Below are 18728 nucleotides of genomic sequence, written 5' to 3'. Positions count from 1 at the left end.
TGTGTGCAGTGACCGTTCTGTGGCACTCTTCCGTCTGTGGCACCGACATCTTCCCCATTGCCGCTACCATGAACGGAGTACGCTGAGCACATCGCGGAGCCTGGCTAGCAGGTTATAAATTGTCTATGAAAAAATACACAGGCTAATTTGTTAGCTGCCTCAACGTTGGCACAAAACACATTATTTATTGCATATATTTTGTTTTACTTACCGGATTCGGACTGCAGTGCAGTCACCGAGGTGCCAGGCTGGGCGTCGGAGCCAGAGGAAGAGGCAGAGGAGGACGGTCGGCGCAGCACGTCGAAGACGGGAAACGCATTTATTTGTACTCAATGAACTCGGAGGTGCTTCATCATATTCAACGTGCACCCTCCTAAGCACAAAACAGTCCTGTCGCACGTGTTACATTTCGCCGATATTTCATTTTTTTTTTTGTAAAATAAAGCCACACTTTCGACCGCCGACGCCCGCTATCCATGCTTGACTGATTCGCTCGGCTACATAGGCTCGGCTATGCTAACACTTCCGGCGGTGGGCGCTTCTTCGTTAATGTTCAGCGGCTTCTTCTTCCGGCCGGCGGACTTATTCTTTTTTTCCGGTCGGCGGACTGGGTATCGAAACTAGGAATCGAAATTTAATCTTTTGAACGATTCCAGGAGAATCGGAAAGATGGTCCCGGTTCCAATCGATACTCGATACCCAACCCTAGGTGGTAGGAGTTGACTTTTTTGTGTATGTGAGGACTTGTGATGCATGTCCTCTCTTTGTCCACCAGCTTTGCTCTGGTGTGTGTGGGCTCAGATGGCTCATCCAGGAAACTGATGGACCTTTTGTCCAAAAGGGAGCTCCATGGTCAGAATCCTATTGTCACGCCGTGCAACAAACAGTCTCTCAGCCAGTTTGAGATGCAGTCACGCAAAAGTAAGTATTGCACAACCAGCGAACGCACGTTATTTTGCAGTTATATTTGAAAATGGGGTTGTGTGTTTTCTTCGTAAAGGTAACCACTCAGGCCAGATGTCAGGCGAAGGTAAAGCTGGTCCCCCAGGCATTGGCCGTAGTGGTTTTCCATTGGGCAGTCGAGGTAGAAGCAGGTTCCCTGGACAACCTGGTCCTGGAGGAGACCGTTTTCAGGGTTCTGTTGGCCCCGGAGGACCACCACCACACTTCCCTGGTTTGTAAAAACTGCAAATAAAACACATCTAAAATGTGGCGAGTTTTAGCCATTTAAAATAGCTCGGTCACAACTAGCAAACAAATTGTGCCCATCCGTCAGTCAGGGACAGCGTGGCGCAGTGGGAGAGTGGCCGTACGCAACCCATTGCCGCTACGGTGAACGGAGTACGCTGAGCACATCACTGAGCCTGGCTAGCAGGTTGTAAATTGTCTATGAAAAAATACACGGGCTAATTTGTTAGCTGCCTCAACGTTGGCGCAAAACAAATTATTTATTGCATATATATTGTTTTACTTACCGGATTCGGACTGCAGTGCAGTCACCAAGGTGCCAGGCTGGGCGTCGGAGCCAGAGGAAGAGGCAGAGGTCGGCGCAGCACGTGCATTTATTTGTACTCCATGAACTCCATGGTTCAATCCCCACCTAGTACCAACCTCGTCACGTCCGTTGTGTCCTGAGCAAGACACTTCACCCTTGCTCCTGATGGGTGCTGTTTAGCGCCTTGCATGGCAGCTCCCTCCATCAGTGTGTGAATGTGTGTGTGAATGGGTAAATGTGGAAGTAGTGTCAAAGCACTTTGAGTACCTTGTAGGTAGAAAAGCGCTATACAAGTACAACCCATTTATCATGTATTTATATGACTAGCGCTGTAATGTCCCTCATGTCCCCTGGTAGTCTTTTGTGTGCGACAGCAGTGTCCCACTTTGGCAATGTTAGTGTCCAATCACTAGCTGGTCGGTGCTAAACAAACAAAACAAGACTTACCAGGTAACCACGAAAATAAACATTTAATCAATCAACTTTGTTTATATAGCACATTTTAATGCACAGGCAAGTTGCAACACAAAGTAATAGATAATGGATGTAATCTAAACTTTTGCTGGCAAAGATTTAATGCTGCTCTTGCCAGCATGAAGCTTCAAACTGCCCGCAGTGAAGCACACCACAGTTTGATTATGCAACATAAACGTCTCATTGAAACAGGTATTTTTTATTGATCGTATTTGTAACATAGTTTTATAATATCTCTAATGTGGTGTAAACACATTTTGAAAAAAGGACGGCACCTGTAACTCAAGAGATGAGGTACTTTAGTTTACAAATCTCCCCGCACGCTTAACCACCAAGTACGCCACAAAAAACAAGCGCGCACTTCCAGCTTTCAAAATAAAATTGCTGTGCATTATTTCCTGTCTTAACTGCAGACAAAATAAGACTCTTAGCAAATATGTAAAATATTCTTCTATTATTTTGCACTTGAAGAAACCATACTTTACTGCAATTTTCAGTGATGGAATGTTGTAGTACAAGGACACTTTCACTTTTCATTCTTTTTTTTTTTATTACAAAAAGTTTAGATTTGTCTTTTTCACATCTCTTCTGTCTCGTAGTGATCTGGCATTGCTGGACAAAACGTTATCAGCTTGTTGGTGACAAATAAAAAGTTGTTTAATTTGCTTTCTCTTTCCTCATTAGGCTCAGGGATGAGACCTGATCTAATTAGACACCAAGATGGCCTCCTGGATATGAATTTTAATCCCGGAAACTGGCGGGACAGAGGTGAAGCACCTTGATTTTGATTCGACTGACCTGTATTTGAATTCTATTACTGTAGAAGTGCAAGTACCACAGATGTGACATTTGCAAACGAGTCAAGTCTTTTAAGCGTCTCTTTCAAATGAACAATGAAAATCGATTCACCGTTGTATTTAGTTAGAGAGCTGTTCTGTATGCAAATTGCCCACGGTGCCCTCTCCAATTCAAATCAGTTTTATTTTCTTTATTTATTGGAGTATTGACATCACCAAGTTAAGTCATCTCAGAAGGCTCTATTTATGTTAACGTTATCATGGGCACGCGTTAACTTAGAGGAGTTTAATAGGCACCTGAACCTATACCTTTTTATCCACTGTATTAGTAATTAGAAAGAGAGAATTATTAGCAACTGGAAGATAACACAAAATTAACAAAAGTCAAAAGAAATGTAGCATTTGGATGCACCCATCCATCCATTTTCTACCGCTTGTCCCGTGCACTTTCATGCAAAATGCCGGGCCTTAACAAGCAAGGTATGTACGTAGTGATGTCACTGTCCATGAATGGGGAAATGCCACCATCTTATGGAATGTTTGCAATTAAAACAGAAGACAAATATATATCCATCCACCCATTTTCTCCTACTTGTCCCTTTTGGGGTCGCTGGTGCCTATCTCAGTTGCATTCGGGCGGTAGGCGGAGTACACCCTGGACAAATCGCCACCTCATCACAGCAAATATATATCAATATTCCAAAATAATTCTCTCCTACAGTGTTTTTGTATTGGTTTAATGTATACATTTTGATTTATTGACCAAACTTTTGTATTATTACCACCATGAGTGATTGAGATGAATAAATATAGGAACGAGCTAGTCTTTTGAACGGATATTTTTAAGGAACGGCCCCTTAACATTTGGCACCCGTCAATGAGCCACAAACACCATCTCTAGCAAGTACAGTTTGCATCTAGTACTTAATGCCAGAGTAAATATGTGAAGGAGTTTGCTTTCATTTGATAGAATTGTTTTGACTTTCATTTGTAGCATTAAGAATTTATCCTGTGTGTGTTGCTCTCTTTTACATCTCTCTGTCATTGTATCTTTTTTTCCAATCAGCTCAAAGGTTTAACATCATAATAATTGTACCAATGTGTTCTATTTTAACATTTTATTTTAATAAGTAGACACACTTTCCCCAAAAGAGGCTGTATTTGTTAGACTTGCATGAGCTTGTCCTTAAATGATGTGATTTGTTTGTGTCCTGTATTGTTTTCTTTTAGGTGGTATGCAGGGACCTCCACGCCCCCCTCCTGGTCCTCCTGGCCCTCCAGGACCACCACCTGGCCAGGGCCTCCTCCTTCCCCTTGTTCCACCAAATCGTGGTGAGAGGCCACCTCCCCCTGTTCTCTTCCCAGGCCAGTTTGGCCAGCCACCCTTAGGACCCCTGCCTCCAGGCCCCCCACCTCCAGGCTACGGTCTGCCACCTGGACCGCCACCGCCCCAGCAAGGCCCGCCGCCACCAAGACCCTTCCCTCCACGCCCCATGGGTCCAATTGGGCCACCTTTGGGTTTGGGTTTGGCTCCACCTCCTCACATGGGAGGTCCTCCGCCTGGTGGGCCGCCACCAGCCCCCCATGTCAATCCTGCTTTCTTCCCCCCACCCGGTAGCAACAACATGCCCCCCAACGACAGGGGGCCCCCAGGACCAAATGACCCATACGGACGCCCACCACCTTATGAGAGAGGAGACTACGGTCCTGGAGGCAGGTAAGTTAAGTGATTGAAAAGTAATATCGTTAAATTAGTTTTGTTATGTTGTGAGGCATTTATGTTGGTGCTTGTGTGTATTCCCAGAGACATGGATTCATCACGGAACCCTCTAAGTGAAGCAGAGTTTGAGGAGATCATGAACAGGAACAGAGCCATCTCCTCGAGTGCTATATCCAGAGCAGTGTCTGATGCCAGTGCAGGTAATACACATTCCACATAGACCCAGACCCACTAGACTCCCTTTGAAAGCAAACCTCATGTCGCCCTATTTTTCTAAATAGCTGACTATGGCAGCGCCATAGAGACGTTGGTGACAGCCATCAGTTTGATTAAACAGTCCAAAGTATCCGCAGATGACCGCTGCAAGGTCCTGATAAGTTCTCTTCAAGACTGTCTCCATGGCATCGAGTCCAAAAGCTACGGCTCTGCCGCCAGGTAAAGATTAACATTTCATCACAAACTCCTGACAACTTTTCTACTTCCATTTTGAGTCTTGATGTTTATCTTTAAGAAGTGATCATGTAAACACTATGCCCAAAAGGCGAGAGCGCTCTAGGGAACGCGATCACAGCCGCTCTAGGGAAAAGAGCAGGCGCCACAAGTCCCGCAGTCGCGATCGGCATGAGGACTACTACCGAGAACGTAGCCGTGAGCGTGACCGCCATCGTGAGAGGGACCGTGACCGAGACCGTGAAAGAGAGAGAGAACGAGAGTATCGACACCGCTAATGGAGGAGCGAGGTGGGTCTATATCTTTCTATCATAAAATGTCTTCACACAGTAATACAGTCCATGAGAACCATGTTAATGAATAGATCCTTTAAATCCAAAGGGATGACGAAGAAATACATTGACGTTGGGTAAGTTCAAGGTAAGCGTACTGTTAACCATGAGCAACTTCTTTGTTGTGTGAAATTGTCCCACAGGAAAATTTGCCATAATATTTACCATGCAAATTCTGTAAATTTTTGTCAGTTTTAACTGTGCTGTCTATGTACGGAAACTAAATATTTCCTGGTAATTGTTTTTGGTCTACAAGCATTTCAAGCTGCTCCTATTACAAATAATCTCGATTAAGGGGTTGTATACATCAAGATAGCGTATTAGGCTCAATTCGAATGCTCCCTACTTCACCCTCTCACTTGGCTCTAGCATCTATTGCCATTGCGAAGTATTGCAAATAAGCCCCTATGCATAAGGACGTTAATCGAGTCTCGCTACGTCATCAACCCTTGCTGTTTGCCAGCAGTGACATAAATACGATACAACAAATGTTTGTTTTCTTTCAAAATGCAGTCGCAGCGGAGTTCAGCTTTGCTTGTGCTCTTTGTTATTTTTCGCCTGTATTAAAAAGTGTTTAGAAGACAATGTTATTGGCGAAATCTGCAAGTGCTGGCGCATTAGCTTGCGGTATGTGAAGTGTGTATTTGTGTTTGAAGCCAATAGTTACATGCAGTAGCAAAGGTTTGAAGTCTGACTAAACCACCAGTTTCATTATTCCGAAAACCATTAATGAAGCTTATTGCTTACATTTGTACGCTTCTCTGGGTTTTTGGTCTGCCATCTTCCTCCTCGCACTCGATAGTGTAAGGTCTGCAAGATCACTTTGTTTCGAGGGAGGTAAATTGCCCTTCCCCCCTACCTAGTGAATAATTTGAACACCTCTTGATAAGCGTGAACGCGCAAAAACAAGGGCGGAGGAAGAGTGTTTGAATTGAGCCTTAATTACCATTAGTCCACATGTTTCTAATTGGTGTGTAAAAATAGCTTCATGTTTAAATTTAGCAGCAGGGAATGCCAGTTGACCAGAAAAGTCATGTATTGAGGTAATAATGTTGCATTTAAACATGACACACTTGGGACCTTCAAAAAAGTGCTTTATATATTACTTAAATGTACTCCTACTCAAAATGTTCTTTTGATTTTTCCTAATTTGTATTTTGGTAATGTGATTTTATGTATCTTATAAATGTTGCAATCGCTGCACCAAAAACATATCAGTGTTTTTATTTGTATTTTTGGCCATTCTCAGTTAAATCTGTAAACCTTTTTTAGAAATAACTGAATTCTCCAAATAATTATGCAGTTGTCCAGTTCAAATGTGATTTTCTGTATTGATATTTTTGGATCCTTGTACCAACCTATATTGACTGTAGGTTGCTTAAAGTGTGGGGATTTCTTTATTTGTTGTATAAACTGACCTGGCAGTATACCTACCAGTTATTATAAAGGGTACATTTTCAAGATTTAGTGATGTTTTGTAATCAATTGCTTTGGTTAGGACCCGTTGATCAATTGGGTTCTTACTTTGCATATCTTTTGATGTTGTTTTGGAACGTATTTTGGTTTTTACTCTGAAAGCACAAAGTGGTTCTAAAGACACCTCTTCACGTGTAGATAATCATCTGTATATTCCTGATGCATGTTTTGTTATCAATTCCTTCTAAATGAAGCTGATTAAATGTATAATAAATGTAAAGTACTTAAAAACGGGTTATTTCAAAAGGTAGCTGTCGGTGATTTACAATTTACAATCAAATTTACGTATTTGGAAAATAATACTATAATCTAAAAAGCATGACACTGTGTCCAGTGAGAACTTCTTATATAAATATGATTTATTTGGACTCCCCATTAAGTAGCTCAGTCTTTTTCGTTTGGGATCCTTTCATTCTCATCTCTAGTTAGAAATAGGATCTTTTTCCCCTCCAAAACATTCTGTTAAGAACAAAGATCCTCAGTGGACACATGGTCATTTATTTTCATTTTCTATAGTGCATTCCAATTGAAAAAAGGAAATGGGCAAACATGTTAATGTACTAAAGGCCAAATATGTCTACTTTCTATGTGTGTGGTGTCAGAGCGTGTACATGACCAAAACATTTCTGTGTTGATTACTTTATTTGGTGCTGTCTTTGTTTTAAGGTTGCAATAGATTCTCATGTTTGCAGTGATTGTGTCATGCTGTGTAGTCCCTGTGAGGCAACCACTTAGTACAGTGGTACCCTAGTTTTCGTTAGTTATTTATTCCAAAAGGGCAAATGAAAACCGAAGCACTTTTTTTCCATAAAAAATCATGTAAATCCAGTAAGCCCGTTCTAGCCACCCAACAAAATATAAAGACACATAACACATTTTGAAGTGAGTACTTCTACTTTTACTTACAGAAAACAATGCAAAATACATATAAATTGTAAATAAAATGAATAAAGGAAACATCTAGGAACACTTATCTTTATTGAAGACTCTTGTTGGGGAAGACAACGGGAGGCACTTTATTTAGTAAGTGTTTGTCACAATTACCAAAGACTCAGTTCTGCGGAATGATACACCGACAGAGATGGACATGTTAAGCCATACAATATGTAGAACGCTACACAAAATTTTCTCGAAATTCTGCAAAAAGTGGGGTGTACGAAAACGCAGGGTACCACTGTATCTGCTAAATAAATGTGACCCTTATGAGTGTTGACACAGGTTAGCTTTCAAAGATCAATAATTGTATTGCTCTCATATAGCAAAATAATTGTACGTTTGAGGATGCTCTTGCCTCCCAGGGATTACAAGAACTGTAAGGTCAACAGACCAGTTTTAACCCCCCAGGATTTCACAATTTTGCAATCACATCAATTAATGCAAATTACGCCTTGCCTCGTAATTTTTTCAAATGTCCACAATTTCCCTGTACATTTTGGCTAATGATCAACATTTTTACCAACCAATCACTTGTTTACATTGACAGAGATCAATTCATTCACTAATTTATTACTCACTTACCAACAAAAATCACCGCTATAGGTCTTTCTCAGCGGTTACTCGATGTTGTCACAGAAAATGCGGATAAACGTGTTGGAACACAAACGAAAAGTTTACGATTGACTATCAACTGTAAGACATGCGCAAATGCGTACGAGAATGTCTGCAACTTGTGGACGACCGAGCATACATCAACACATAAATAAAAATCTAGACAATATGATATTTTTGATTTTAAAAACAATGCATGCGTAAGTCTGAATTGGTCACATGTGTAAACAATAAACATATTAGCAGATGAAAAATACTGTTGGTTAAGATATATAAATATATATGCTAAGCACGAATGTACACTTAAAACGATAATATTGAAAGTAACTAATAGGCATATTAGGGGTGTGGGAAAAAATTGATTCGAATTTGAATCACGATTCTCAAGATTAAAGAATCGATTCTTATTTTTAAAAAATGTATTTTTTTATTTATTTATTTTTGTATATATATATTTTTTTAATCAGTCCAACAAAACAATACACAGCAATATCATAACAATGCAATTCAATTCCAAAACCAAACCTAACCCAGCAACACTCAGAACTGGAATAAACAGAGCAATTGAGGAGACACAAACACGACACAGAACAAACCAAAAGTATGAATATTATCAACAACAGTATCAATATTAGTTATAATTCCAGCATAGCAGTGATTAAAAATCCCTCATTGACATTATCATTAGACATTTGTAAAAAATAAAAAAGAACAATAGTGTCACAGTGGCTTACACTTGCATCGCATCTCATAAGCTTGACAACACACTGTGTCCAATGTTTTCACAAAGATAAAATAAGTCATATTTTTGGTTCGTTTAATAGTTAAAACAAATTTACATTATTGCAATCAGTTGATAAAACATTGTCCTTTACAATTATAAAAGCTTTTTTTTTTTTTAAATGTACTACTCTGCTAGCATGTCAGCAAACTGGGGTAGATTCTGCTGAAATTTTAAGTATTGAATGAATACGGAATCGTTTTGAATCGGAAAAATATCGTTTTTGAATCAAGAATAGCGTTGAATCGAAAAAATCGATTTATAATCTAATCGTGACCCCAAGAATCGATATTGAATCGAGTCGTGGGACGCCCAAAGATTCGCAGCCCTAAGGCATATGTACATTTTGGTAACTTAAAAGTGAGCACACTCTCCAACCATTTTTACAAAAGTCCGTCGTTTAAGGGGGATACTAGAATTGAAGCCTGGGGATACTAGAATTGAACTCTGGATATACTCTTAGTAGTCAGTGTACAAATTATGTACGGTAGTAACGTCTGTCAATGTACAAACATTTTTATTTTAAATGCAACTAAGGGATATTTTGTTATTTGTTGAAATGCTGTGGTTTTTGAGGTTAGAGTTACCAAAAGCACTTAAAACACTTACTATGAATTCACAAGCGAGGTAATGTCATTAAAAGAAATACGCCTTACAAATACTGCAACTTTTGCCGCAACTTTTTTAAAATATTGCCATGAAATCAGGCATTTTAGGCCACATCAATCACAAAACAATTCTGCGAAATCCTGGAGGGACTGGTTAGTGTCATCATTGGGTGCTTTGACATTGGTTCGATTTGAATTTGTTTGCTCTGCTACTATCATTATCCTACGTGCATATAACTATCTACCGAGCAGTTGAACTTGTAAGATTTACATGGTTCAGTTAGGTACAAATCACATGGGCCTGTTTGTGTGAAAGGTCTTATAAATGTAACAGGATTTTGTGTATTTGTTACTTCAAGGCATAAACACATACTTTAGAGGAATATATATGAAATTAGTGTGATCAGTCAGGCTTTCATCTGATTTAAACATCCATTGTGTTGGTAATGATAATAATTCACTTGACTGTGTGATTGTGGCAATGATTTGTAATAATGAAGTAATGTAATTGAAGCACACAATATTTGACTTGAAAAATGATACGTAAATGCAGATTACAAAAACAAAACCAGCCATAAATATTAAAAACATCAGAGAGACATTGAAGGGGAGGGAGACATCTTGCATAGTGTATAATATATTTATCATAAAAATTCTGCAAATGTTTGCAGTCATTTGATGCTGTATTAATTGAATGAGTAGCATGTCTAATGAATATTGTGTATGATGGATGTCTGTACAAGTGTACTATTCACTTTATAAAACAGTTGGCAAAAATGTGCATCAATACAATACACTAACATGGCAAATTGTAGAAATAAGTAGCTTTTACAAAGACATGGTCCCTTGTTGGCACTTTCTGTAATACCATCAGGAAAATGTATATTCCATGCATACTTTTTTGGCTACAACATCTTTAAACTGGTGAGAAATAACAAGTATTCAGATTTTGTACTCATGGATTGTAACCGGATTGTAAGTATTCTCAGGGTATTGAATCAATTTCAACCAGACTGTTCAGGTTATCTTTGAAAATGTTTTTCCTCTCAGTTGAGCAGACTTCATCATTTCCTGCTCAAAGACTTTATAGTAAAGCTCTAGTCTGAAGGGATGACTGTCATGTGTTGGCAGAAGTTTCACTTCACTGTATTTTACTAGATTCTTTTTGCATCCCAAAAGAGTCAAGCCGTAAGTACCTGCATCCCACATCTTCCACTCAGACTACAGTTGTTCTATCAAGCCTTTGACCATGAACTGATGAAGCTTGCTTGAATTAAGAGTCAAATATTTTCCTAAAACAACCTTAACAGTCCAGTTAAGTGATTCAATTGCCCTGCAAATACAATGACCTGATGAATGAAAACATTCTCAGGCAGATGGTAAGCCTACCGTAAAATTACTAAAAAAAGAAATGAGAACAAGAGACAAAAACTATGTTTATTAAAAACTGCATTAAACTCAAAACAGTCTGTTATAAAACCATTACCTGAAAAAAAAAATCCTAATTTGTCCTTCAGGTCATTTTCTTTCAGACATTCACTATCCTGACCTCAGAGTGGTAAAGGAATAAAGGCTTTTATCTTTGAACGTGTTCTCTCTTACTACCCAGAAAGGATGCAGTACGGCAGAGGTTTTATGTTAAGTAGCAGATCCCAGGGTTATGGAATGCAAAATTTAGACGCTACACTATTAATTGGAATTTGAAATGCCCTACGACGGAGAAGGATCAGGCAAGCATTAAAGGGAAACTGCACTTTTTTGGAGGGGAAGTTTGCTTTTTGTTCACAATCATTACGAAAGACAAGACAATATATGTTTTTTATGCACTTTAACTTGTAAATAAAAGTCATCTTATAATAGAGTCAATGGGAAGTCCTCTACCCGCCTATGAATTTTAACGAAACATTTAAAAAGCACTAACAATACTTAATTTACATTACGTGACTTGAATATTAACCAAATATTAGCGATATTATTATAAACGCTAACGCAGACAAACTATTTTTATTGGTGCTGTGATCAGAGGAAGCTAATAACTTGTGCTGCTGTATTGACATCAGCGGCGGGTGAGCTGCTTTTCCCGCCTCAAAGCTTGTGAAAGTTTATTTTAGATCATAAATACTGCTTCTCACCTGGATAGTAGAATGGTGAAGACATACTCTGACAAAATGGTCAACTTTGGCATCCAATTTAGACCTAGAATAGAGATTAAAAAAAACACCCAAAGATGCTTGGTCTGGCCTTGGGTCCACCCCACTTTTTTCTTTGTGAGAATCAAGAGTAATTCGAAATCTAAATGGGAATATATGAACAGCCTAGAAATCGGCATCATACTGACAGGATATATTATAAGCAGACTTTTCAAGGCATGTATTTTACTATTTACAATGCATTGAAAAAAGAAAAATTTAAGTATTGTAAATGAGAGACAAAATTCTAAAAAAAAAAAAAAAAAAGTGCAGTTAACCTTTACGACAAAGACAAAAGCCATTTTGCCTTCCTGGCCAACCTCGGCAGAATTGTTGTGTTGTTAGAGGACTTGTTCAACGGTGTTGCCGATTTCAAAAACAAAGCTTTTTGCCTTTGTTATCATGAGGTCATGACAGTATAAATGTCTGACAAAATGACACCAAAGACAGATTTAGACTTTTGATTGGCCTCTGTTATAAGTTGGAATGATTGCAGTTTTGAATACATCGATGACTCACCATTTTTGTGTCTCTTATTTTTTCCCTATTTGCATTTTGATGCTGTACTTATTATTTGGTTACAATACACCAGCGCACAATGTAATTACTTGTCATTCTCTGTCGAAATCCATGTTAGAGCACAAGAACAATTTCCTGTTTGCATGACATGCTCACGTCCATGCTGGGCCTGGGCAGAACACAATCCAGTGGCCACACACTAACAAGTGTATCATGTATTTATTCTTATGTACAGTGGTACCTCGGTTTTAGTTATTATACAAAAAAAATGGACAAAGATTTTTCCCTTAAGATAATGTTAATCCAATTAATTTGTTCCAGACACCCACAAATACAAAACCCTAAACCAGTGAAGTTGGCATGCAGTGTAAATCGTGAATAAAAACAGAATACTACAAATTTGCAAATCCTTTTCAACCTATATTCAATTGAATAGAATGCAAAGACAAAATACTTAACGTTGGAACTGGAAAACTTAATTTTTTGCAAATATTAGCTCATTTGGAATTTGATGCATGCATCTTGTTTCTAAAAAGCTGGCACAAGTGTCGTAAAAGACTGAGTAAGTTGAGGAATGCTAATCAAACACTTTGTTGGAACATCCAACAGGTGAACAGGCTGATTGGGAACATGTGGGTGCCATGATTGGGTATAAAAGAAGCTTCCATGAAATGCTCAGTCATTCACAAACAAGGCTGGGGCAACGGTCACCACTTTGTGAACAAATGCGGTACCAAATTGTCAAACAGTTTAAGAACAACATTCATCAACCAGCTATTGCAAGGAATTGAGGGATTCCACCACCTACGGTCCGTAATCTCATCAAAAGGTTCAGAGAATCTGGAGGCATCACTGCACGTAAGCGATAATATAACGGACTTCAATCCCTCAGGCAGTACTGCATAAAGAAGTGACATCAGTGTGTAAATGATATCACCACGTGGGCTAAGGAACACTTTAGAAAACCAATGTCTGTAAATACAGTTTGTCACTACATCTGTAAATGCAAGTTAAAACACTACTACAGTATGCTAAGTGAAAGCCATTTATCAACAAGACCCAGATATGCCGCCGGCTTCGCGACGCCGGAGCTCGTCTAAGATGGACTGATGCAAAGTGGAAAAGTGTTCTGTGGTCTGACGAGTCCACATTTCAAATTGTTTTTGGAAACTGTGGACATCGTGTCCTCCGGAACAAAGAGGAAAAGAACTATCCGTATCGTTATAGGCGCAGAGTTCAAAAGCCAGCATCTGTGATGGTATGAGGGTTCATTAGTGCCCAAGGCAGGTTTTGAAGCAACATATGCTACCATCCAAAGTTAAAGTCCAAACGATCGTCACACACAATAGGTCTGGTAAAATTTGTCCTCTGTATTTGACCTATCCCATGTTCACCCCCTTGGAGGTGATGGGAGCAGTGAGCAGCGGCGCGCGCCGCGCTCTGGAATCATTTGGTGATTTAACCCCAAATTTCAACCATTGATGCTGAGTGCCAAGCAGGGAGGCATTTTTTTAATGTCTTTGGTATGACTCGGCCGGAGTTTGAATTCACGACCTTCCAGTCTCAGGGCGGACACTCATAACCACAAATCTAATCACTGAGCTGCAATGTTATCATGGACGCCCCTGCTTATTTTAGCAAGATGATGCCAAGCCATGTGTTACTACAGCATGGGTTCATTGTAAAAGGGTGCAGGTGCGGGTACAGGACTGGCCTGCCTGTAGTCCAGACCTGTCTCCTATTGAAAATCTGTGGCGCAATAGGAAGCCTTAATTACCACAATGGAGACTGTTGAACAACTTAAGGTGTACAGCAAGCAAGAATGGGAAATAATTCCACCTGAAAAGCTTCAAAAATTGCTCTCCTCGGTTCCAAAATGCTTTCTGAGTGTTGTTAAAAGGAAAGGCCAGGTAACACAGTGGTAAAAATGCCCATTCCAACCTTTTTGCAATGTGTTGCTGCCATTAAATTCCAAGTCACTGATTATTTGCCAACGAAAATAAGTTTCTCAGTTTGAACATTAATACATCTTGTCTTTGCAGTCTATTCAATTGAGTGTAAGTTCAAAAAGATTTGCAAAACGTTTTATTCTCTTTTTATTTACAAATTACACAACGTGCCAACTTGACCGGTTTTGGGTTTTGTATGAGCACAAAACACATTTTGAGATTTCACATGCGGAAAACAATGTTAAAAACTCAGAAATTATAAATGAAATGACAAACATGTCATATTAACTTTACTTTTTATTTATAACTTTGTTAGCGAAGAAGGAAAGTGACACGGACCCTATGTTCCTGCTTTGTTTTGAGTTCTTTCTTGAATTCAGTAGTGTTTTTCACCTTACTGTCGAAAGTTCATGCACTTGCAACTTATTCAGCTATTGTATTAAATAGAAAAGAACACAGTCTTGTAGTTAGAAAAGAACTACAGTAATACTTTTAACTTATTCAATTGGTTCTATGACCAAGCTCATAACTCAAATTAACGTCGCCTGTTGAAATATAATGAAATCAATTTTACTCAAAACATCACAATTTTGGCATGTATCATGCCATTTAGAAAGAAAAAAACAAGTTTTGGACACTTTATGAAAAACAATACAATTAAATGTAGTGCAAACTACAGTAGTTTTATGAAGTAATGTAATAACAATGTACAGTATTTACCTTGAGAGGTAAATGGAGATTTTGTACGAGACGTTTTAAACGCTGGTCGTTCAAACTTTGGATGACGGACTAAAACGGTAACTCCTATGAGCCGTTTCCCTGTTTGTTTTGGTGTCCTTGGCTGCAGCTACAGTGTGATGCCGACGGTCTGTGTCCGAGCTGCCACGCCTGGTCGGCTGGACGATCGGTCGTGGTTTTGATTGTTATGAGGTGTAACGGTTTTGTGGATACCGCTGTATTTCTGTTTCAAAGTCTTTACAATAATACCGTGTCGGTATCAAACAAAAACTTGTTTGTAGTTTTTTCTGGTTCTTTAGCTTTGGCCGGGTCTGAAAATAAACTTCATCTCCCAGAATTACCTGTGCAACGCAGGACCGGCAAGGTGGGGGCGTCAAATGCTGTTAGCAGGAACTAAAATGCGTTCATAGTCAATGAGAAGAATTGCTGTTTTGGACATTTCATCAAAATCTGTCTATTACCTTTTATGTTATGTTGCTAACGAACAGACAAACAAAACCTGGCGAAAACGTAATCTCTGGTGGAGGTAAGAAACTCTACGTTCTGCAAAGAAAAGAGCACCACTTTAGTCTCGAGTGTTTCCTAGGCGACACACCCAGCTGGTCACGTCGCTAAAAAACTTTACATTGCGGTACATTCGAGTAAACTGAAAAAAAAACTACTTGAGGAATCCTCAATCCATCTATTCATTTTCCCACCGCTTGTCTCTCTCGATGTCACGGGAGTACTGGAGCCTATCCAGCTGCACTCCGGCGGTAAGCAGGGTACACCCTTGGCTGGACAAGTCGCTGCATCATAAACGGTCACTCAGAAAAGATTTTTGAAGCCAGCAAAGCCAAAATCAGTTCATGAGGTATTTACATTATTAAACGTTTTTGTTAGTTAACTTTTCTGACAACATGCATTTTTCAAACTAATATAAACATGTCCACTGTTCAGAGGATACTGCTTCTCAGGAAGTAAAAGTTGAGAGACACTAAAGTGAACATTCTTGTTTGACACTGGATGGTTAAAAGGTTGATTGGCAACACTAAATTGGCCCTAGTGTGTGAATGTTGTCTGTATCGGTGTTTGCCCTGCAATGAGGTGGCAATTTGTCCAGGGTGTACTTCGCCTTCCACCCAAGTGAAGCTGGGATAGGCTCCTGCCTCCCCGCCATTCTTAGGACAAGCAATAGAAAATGGATGGATGCATTTACATTGTCAATTTAAAGACACAACTAGGTCTTTTTTTATATTTGCGTGAAACTGTTTCCGCACAATTCTTTGCACTTAAACATATACAGTATGTTTATAGTAATAGATATGATTAGAACATTTGAGCATTATGTTTCAATTACAGTAAGTGTGTTTATCTGAAACATCCCTGCCACTTAATTTTACACACTGCGTGTTTTTAGGTCTATTATTTGGGACATATACCACAATGATAATCATACCATGGCCTTTGGGGATGTTTTGGATAAACAAACTTTCTGTAATTGAACACTAACATAATGTTAATATGTTCTAATCATATTTATTATGACAAACAAGTATTTTTAAGTGCAAAGAATTGTGTGGGAACATCCACGGTTTCTCAACTTTTGCTTTCATATAAGTGTCCAGGGTGTACCCTGCCTTCCGCCCGATTGTAGCTGAGATAGGCGCCAGCGCCCCCCGCCACCGCGAAAGGGAATAAGCGGTAGAAAATGGATGGATGGATAAGCAGTGTCCTCTACAGTGCACATTATTTATATCACTTTTTAAATTGCAATTTCTCAGGAAACTCACATTTTAACTTTTAATGTAAATACCTCACAAATAGTCGTTTAGCTTTGCCGGCATCATCTTTTCCGGGTGATGGTAGCTTATCTAGGCGCTTCGATGTTCAGCAATTGCTAAAAAGTTATGAACACATTTTGAAAAATAAATACTATTGAATACAAAGTGGAACACACTTCACTTCCTGCTTTCTCTTTTGCTACACGCCCTCACATTACGGACCGCGCTGCGCAGAGGATTCTGAGCGGACTAGTTTATTTTCAGACCTGCCAAAGTAAAAGAGCCAAAAAAAAAATACGCACCAAGTTTTCAATTGATGCCGTCACGCGTCACGGCATTATTGAGAATATTTTGAAAGCGTAATATTGCGATACCTACTAAACCGTTACATCCCTACTTAATATTGTGATAGTATCGTACCGTGAGATTTTGATACCGTTACATCCTTATTATTTGTGTCTTTGTTTCTGTGGGTGTCCAACGCTTTTTCTCTGTGCTCTCCTTCGCACTCCCTCTCTTGGTTTATACCATGGATGAAAATCAGGGTTGTGTCAACCTCTGGCTGTCGGATATTCCTGACTATTGCCAGCCAGATGTTTTGAGCCAAATTGTGTAGGTTTTTACTGGTTTTCACTTCGCCAGCTAGCGGTGAGAGGCTCGTAACTCGTTTAATTTTTTTCAACTTTAAACATACACTTAACTCAAGTTTTATGAACACAACTTAAAGCAGAATTAAATTCCCAAAGACCGCAGATTTCTTAAAATACTGAGTTAGAGCACTTGTGTATTGAGGTACCACTTTACCATCAACCAGAGATGATGTCATAGATGGGCTACTGAGCAGAATGGTTTCTGGGCGAGGTATTGAGTGCAGGCAAATGCAGATATGTCATGTAATTATGTTTATGTCATTTGTAATGAAGACAACTAGACTCTCACAAACACGCGGGATTCTTTGTTAAAGCACTCGATTACACAAAATGATACACAGGTAAACAGCCCACAGTGCAATGTTTACGGTCTATAAAAACCGATGCAAACTCTTGGTAAAAAAAATATTAATCGAAAACCATATTCCGCGCAAAGTGGGGCGTCCAAAAACCTGAGGTACTACTGTACATGTAAAGTCTGAGCACAGTAATGACTTTTTGCCGGCAAAGTGATTGTCAAGTATGCCCAGCCCTTGTGTGCGCGTACGTGTGTTTACGCTTCACACTCAGTGTGTAGTGATGTGTAGCCGTGTGGTGAGGGGGGAGAGAGTGTTGACTGTTGCGCTGCCTCGAGACCAAACTCCACCCTCCGTTTTGACACCTTTCAGCTCGCCACCTTTACACCATTGGACAGAAGGACAAAAGGAGGAGGGACTTCAGCACCCCCACCCAACACAACGTGCATGAGTGGACACTCAAACCACAAGGATGCCATCTCTTCCTCTGCCATCTCTCCTCCCGTTCTTCGCCTCCTCTGCCCATCCTTCTCTCTCTCTGTTCATTTAGTGTGCAGAGTGGATGAAGGACCGTGCCCCCACCCCCTTTCTCTCTCCCTCTCCACCATATGTAAGGCTACTATCTTTCCACTCTTACTTTTATAATGTTTTATTTCAAGTGATGTGTGCTTATTATCTCTCTGTGGCACCAAAACAATAAAAGTGGCCCACTTTCCTCTTGACAGAAGACACACATGACAGACATCCTTGTTTTTGTTTTGTTGATTTGCTACTGTACTGTGTACACTTGGTTTATTAGAGAGCAGTTTTTATATAGGGTACATACTAGCTGTTTTCTCAACCCCTCCCCTCCTTATTCATTCTTCTCATGCTTAGTATGTTCATAAATGTCTCTCTGCGTTAAGTCTAGATGGTGTTGTAATAAAACATGTTTACTGAGGTA

At 39.6% G+C, this 18728-nt stretch overlaps 1 protein-coding gene across 2 annotated transcripts in view; it reads left to right on the top strand.

Annotated features, from left to right (window-relative positions):
• cpsf6 (cleavage and polyadenylation specific factor 6) overlaps positions 1–18728 on the top strand; it is a 33784-nt gene extending 15056 nt beyond the window's left edge. The window contains exons 4-11 of one of the 2 annotated variants that reach the window (XM_061912270.1): positions 776–921; positions 1001–1174; positions 2654–2737; positions 3997–4483; positions 4571–4686; positions 4768–4921; positions 5028–5226; positions 18158–18728. In XM_061912270.1, the coding sequence (XP_061768254.1) occupies positions 776–921; positions 1001–1174; positions 2654–2737; positions 3997–4483; positions 4571–4686; positions 4768–4921; positions 5028–5214 (1348 nt within the window). In that variant the 3' untranslated portion in view covers positions 5215–5226; positions 18158–18728. Of the gene's footprint in view, positions 1–775; positions 922–1000; positions 1175–2653; positions 2738–3996; positions 4484–4570; positions 4687–4767; positions 4922–5000; positions 5227–18157 lie in introns of both variants that reach the window. The other variant, XM_061912268.1, reaches the window with a different exon arrangement.

The sequence above is a fragment of the Nerophis ophidion genome, linkage group LG10, assembly GCF_033978795.1.
Source record: "Nerophis ophidion isolate RoL-2023_Sa linkage group LG10, RoL_Noph_v1.0, whole genome shotgun sequence".
NCBI lineage: Eukaryota > Metazoa > Chordata > Actinopteri > Syngnathiformes > Syngnathidae > Nerophis > Nerophis ophidion.
The sequence above is the reverse complement of the archived record's forward strand: the minus strand, read 5'-3'. Positions and strand labels throughout refer to the sequence as shown.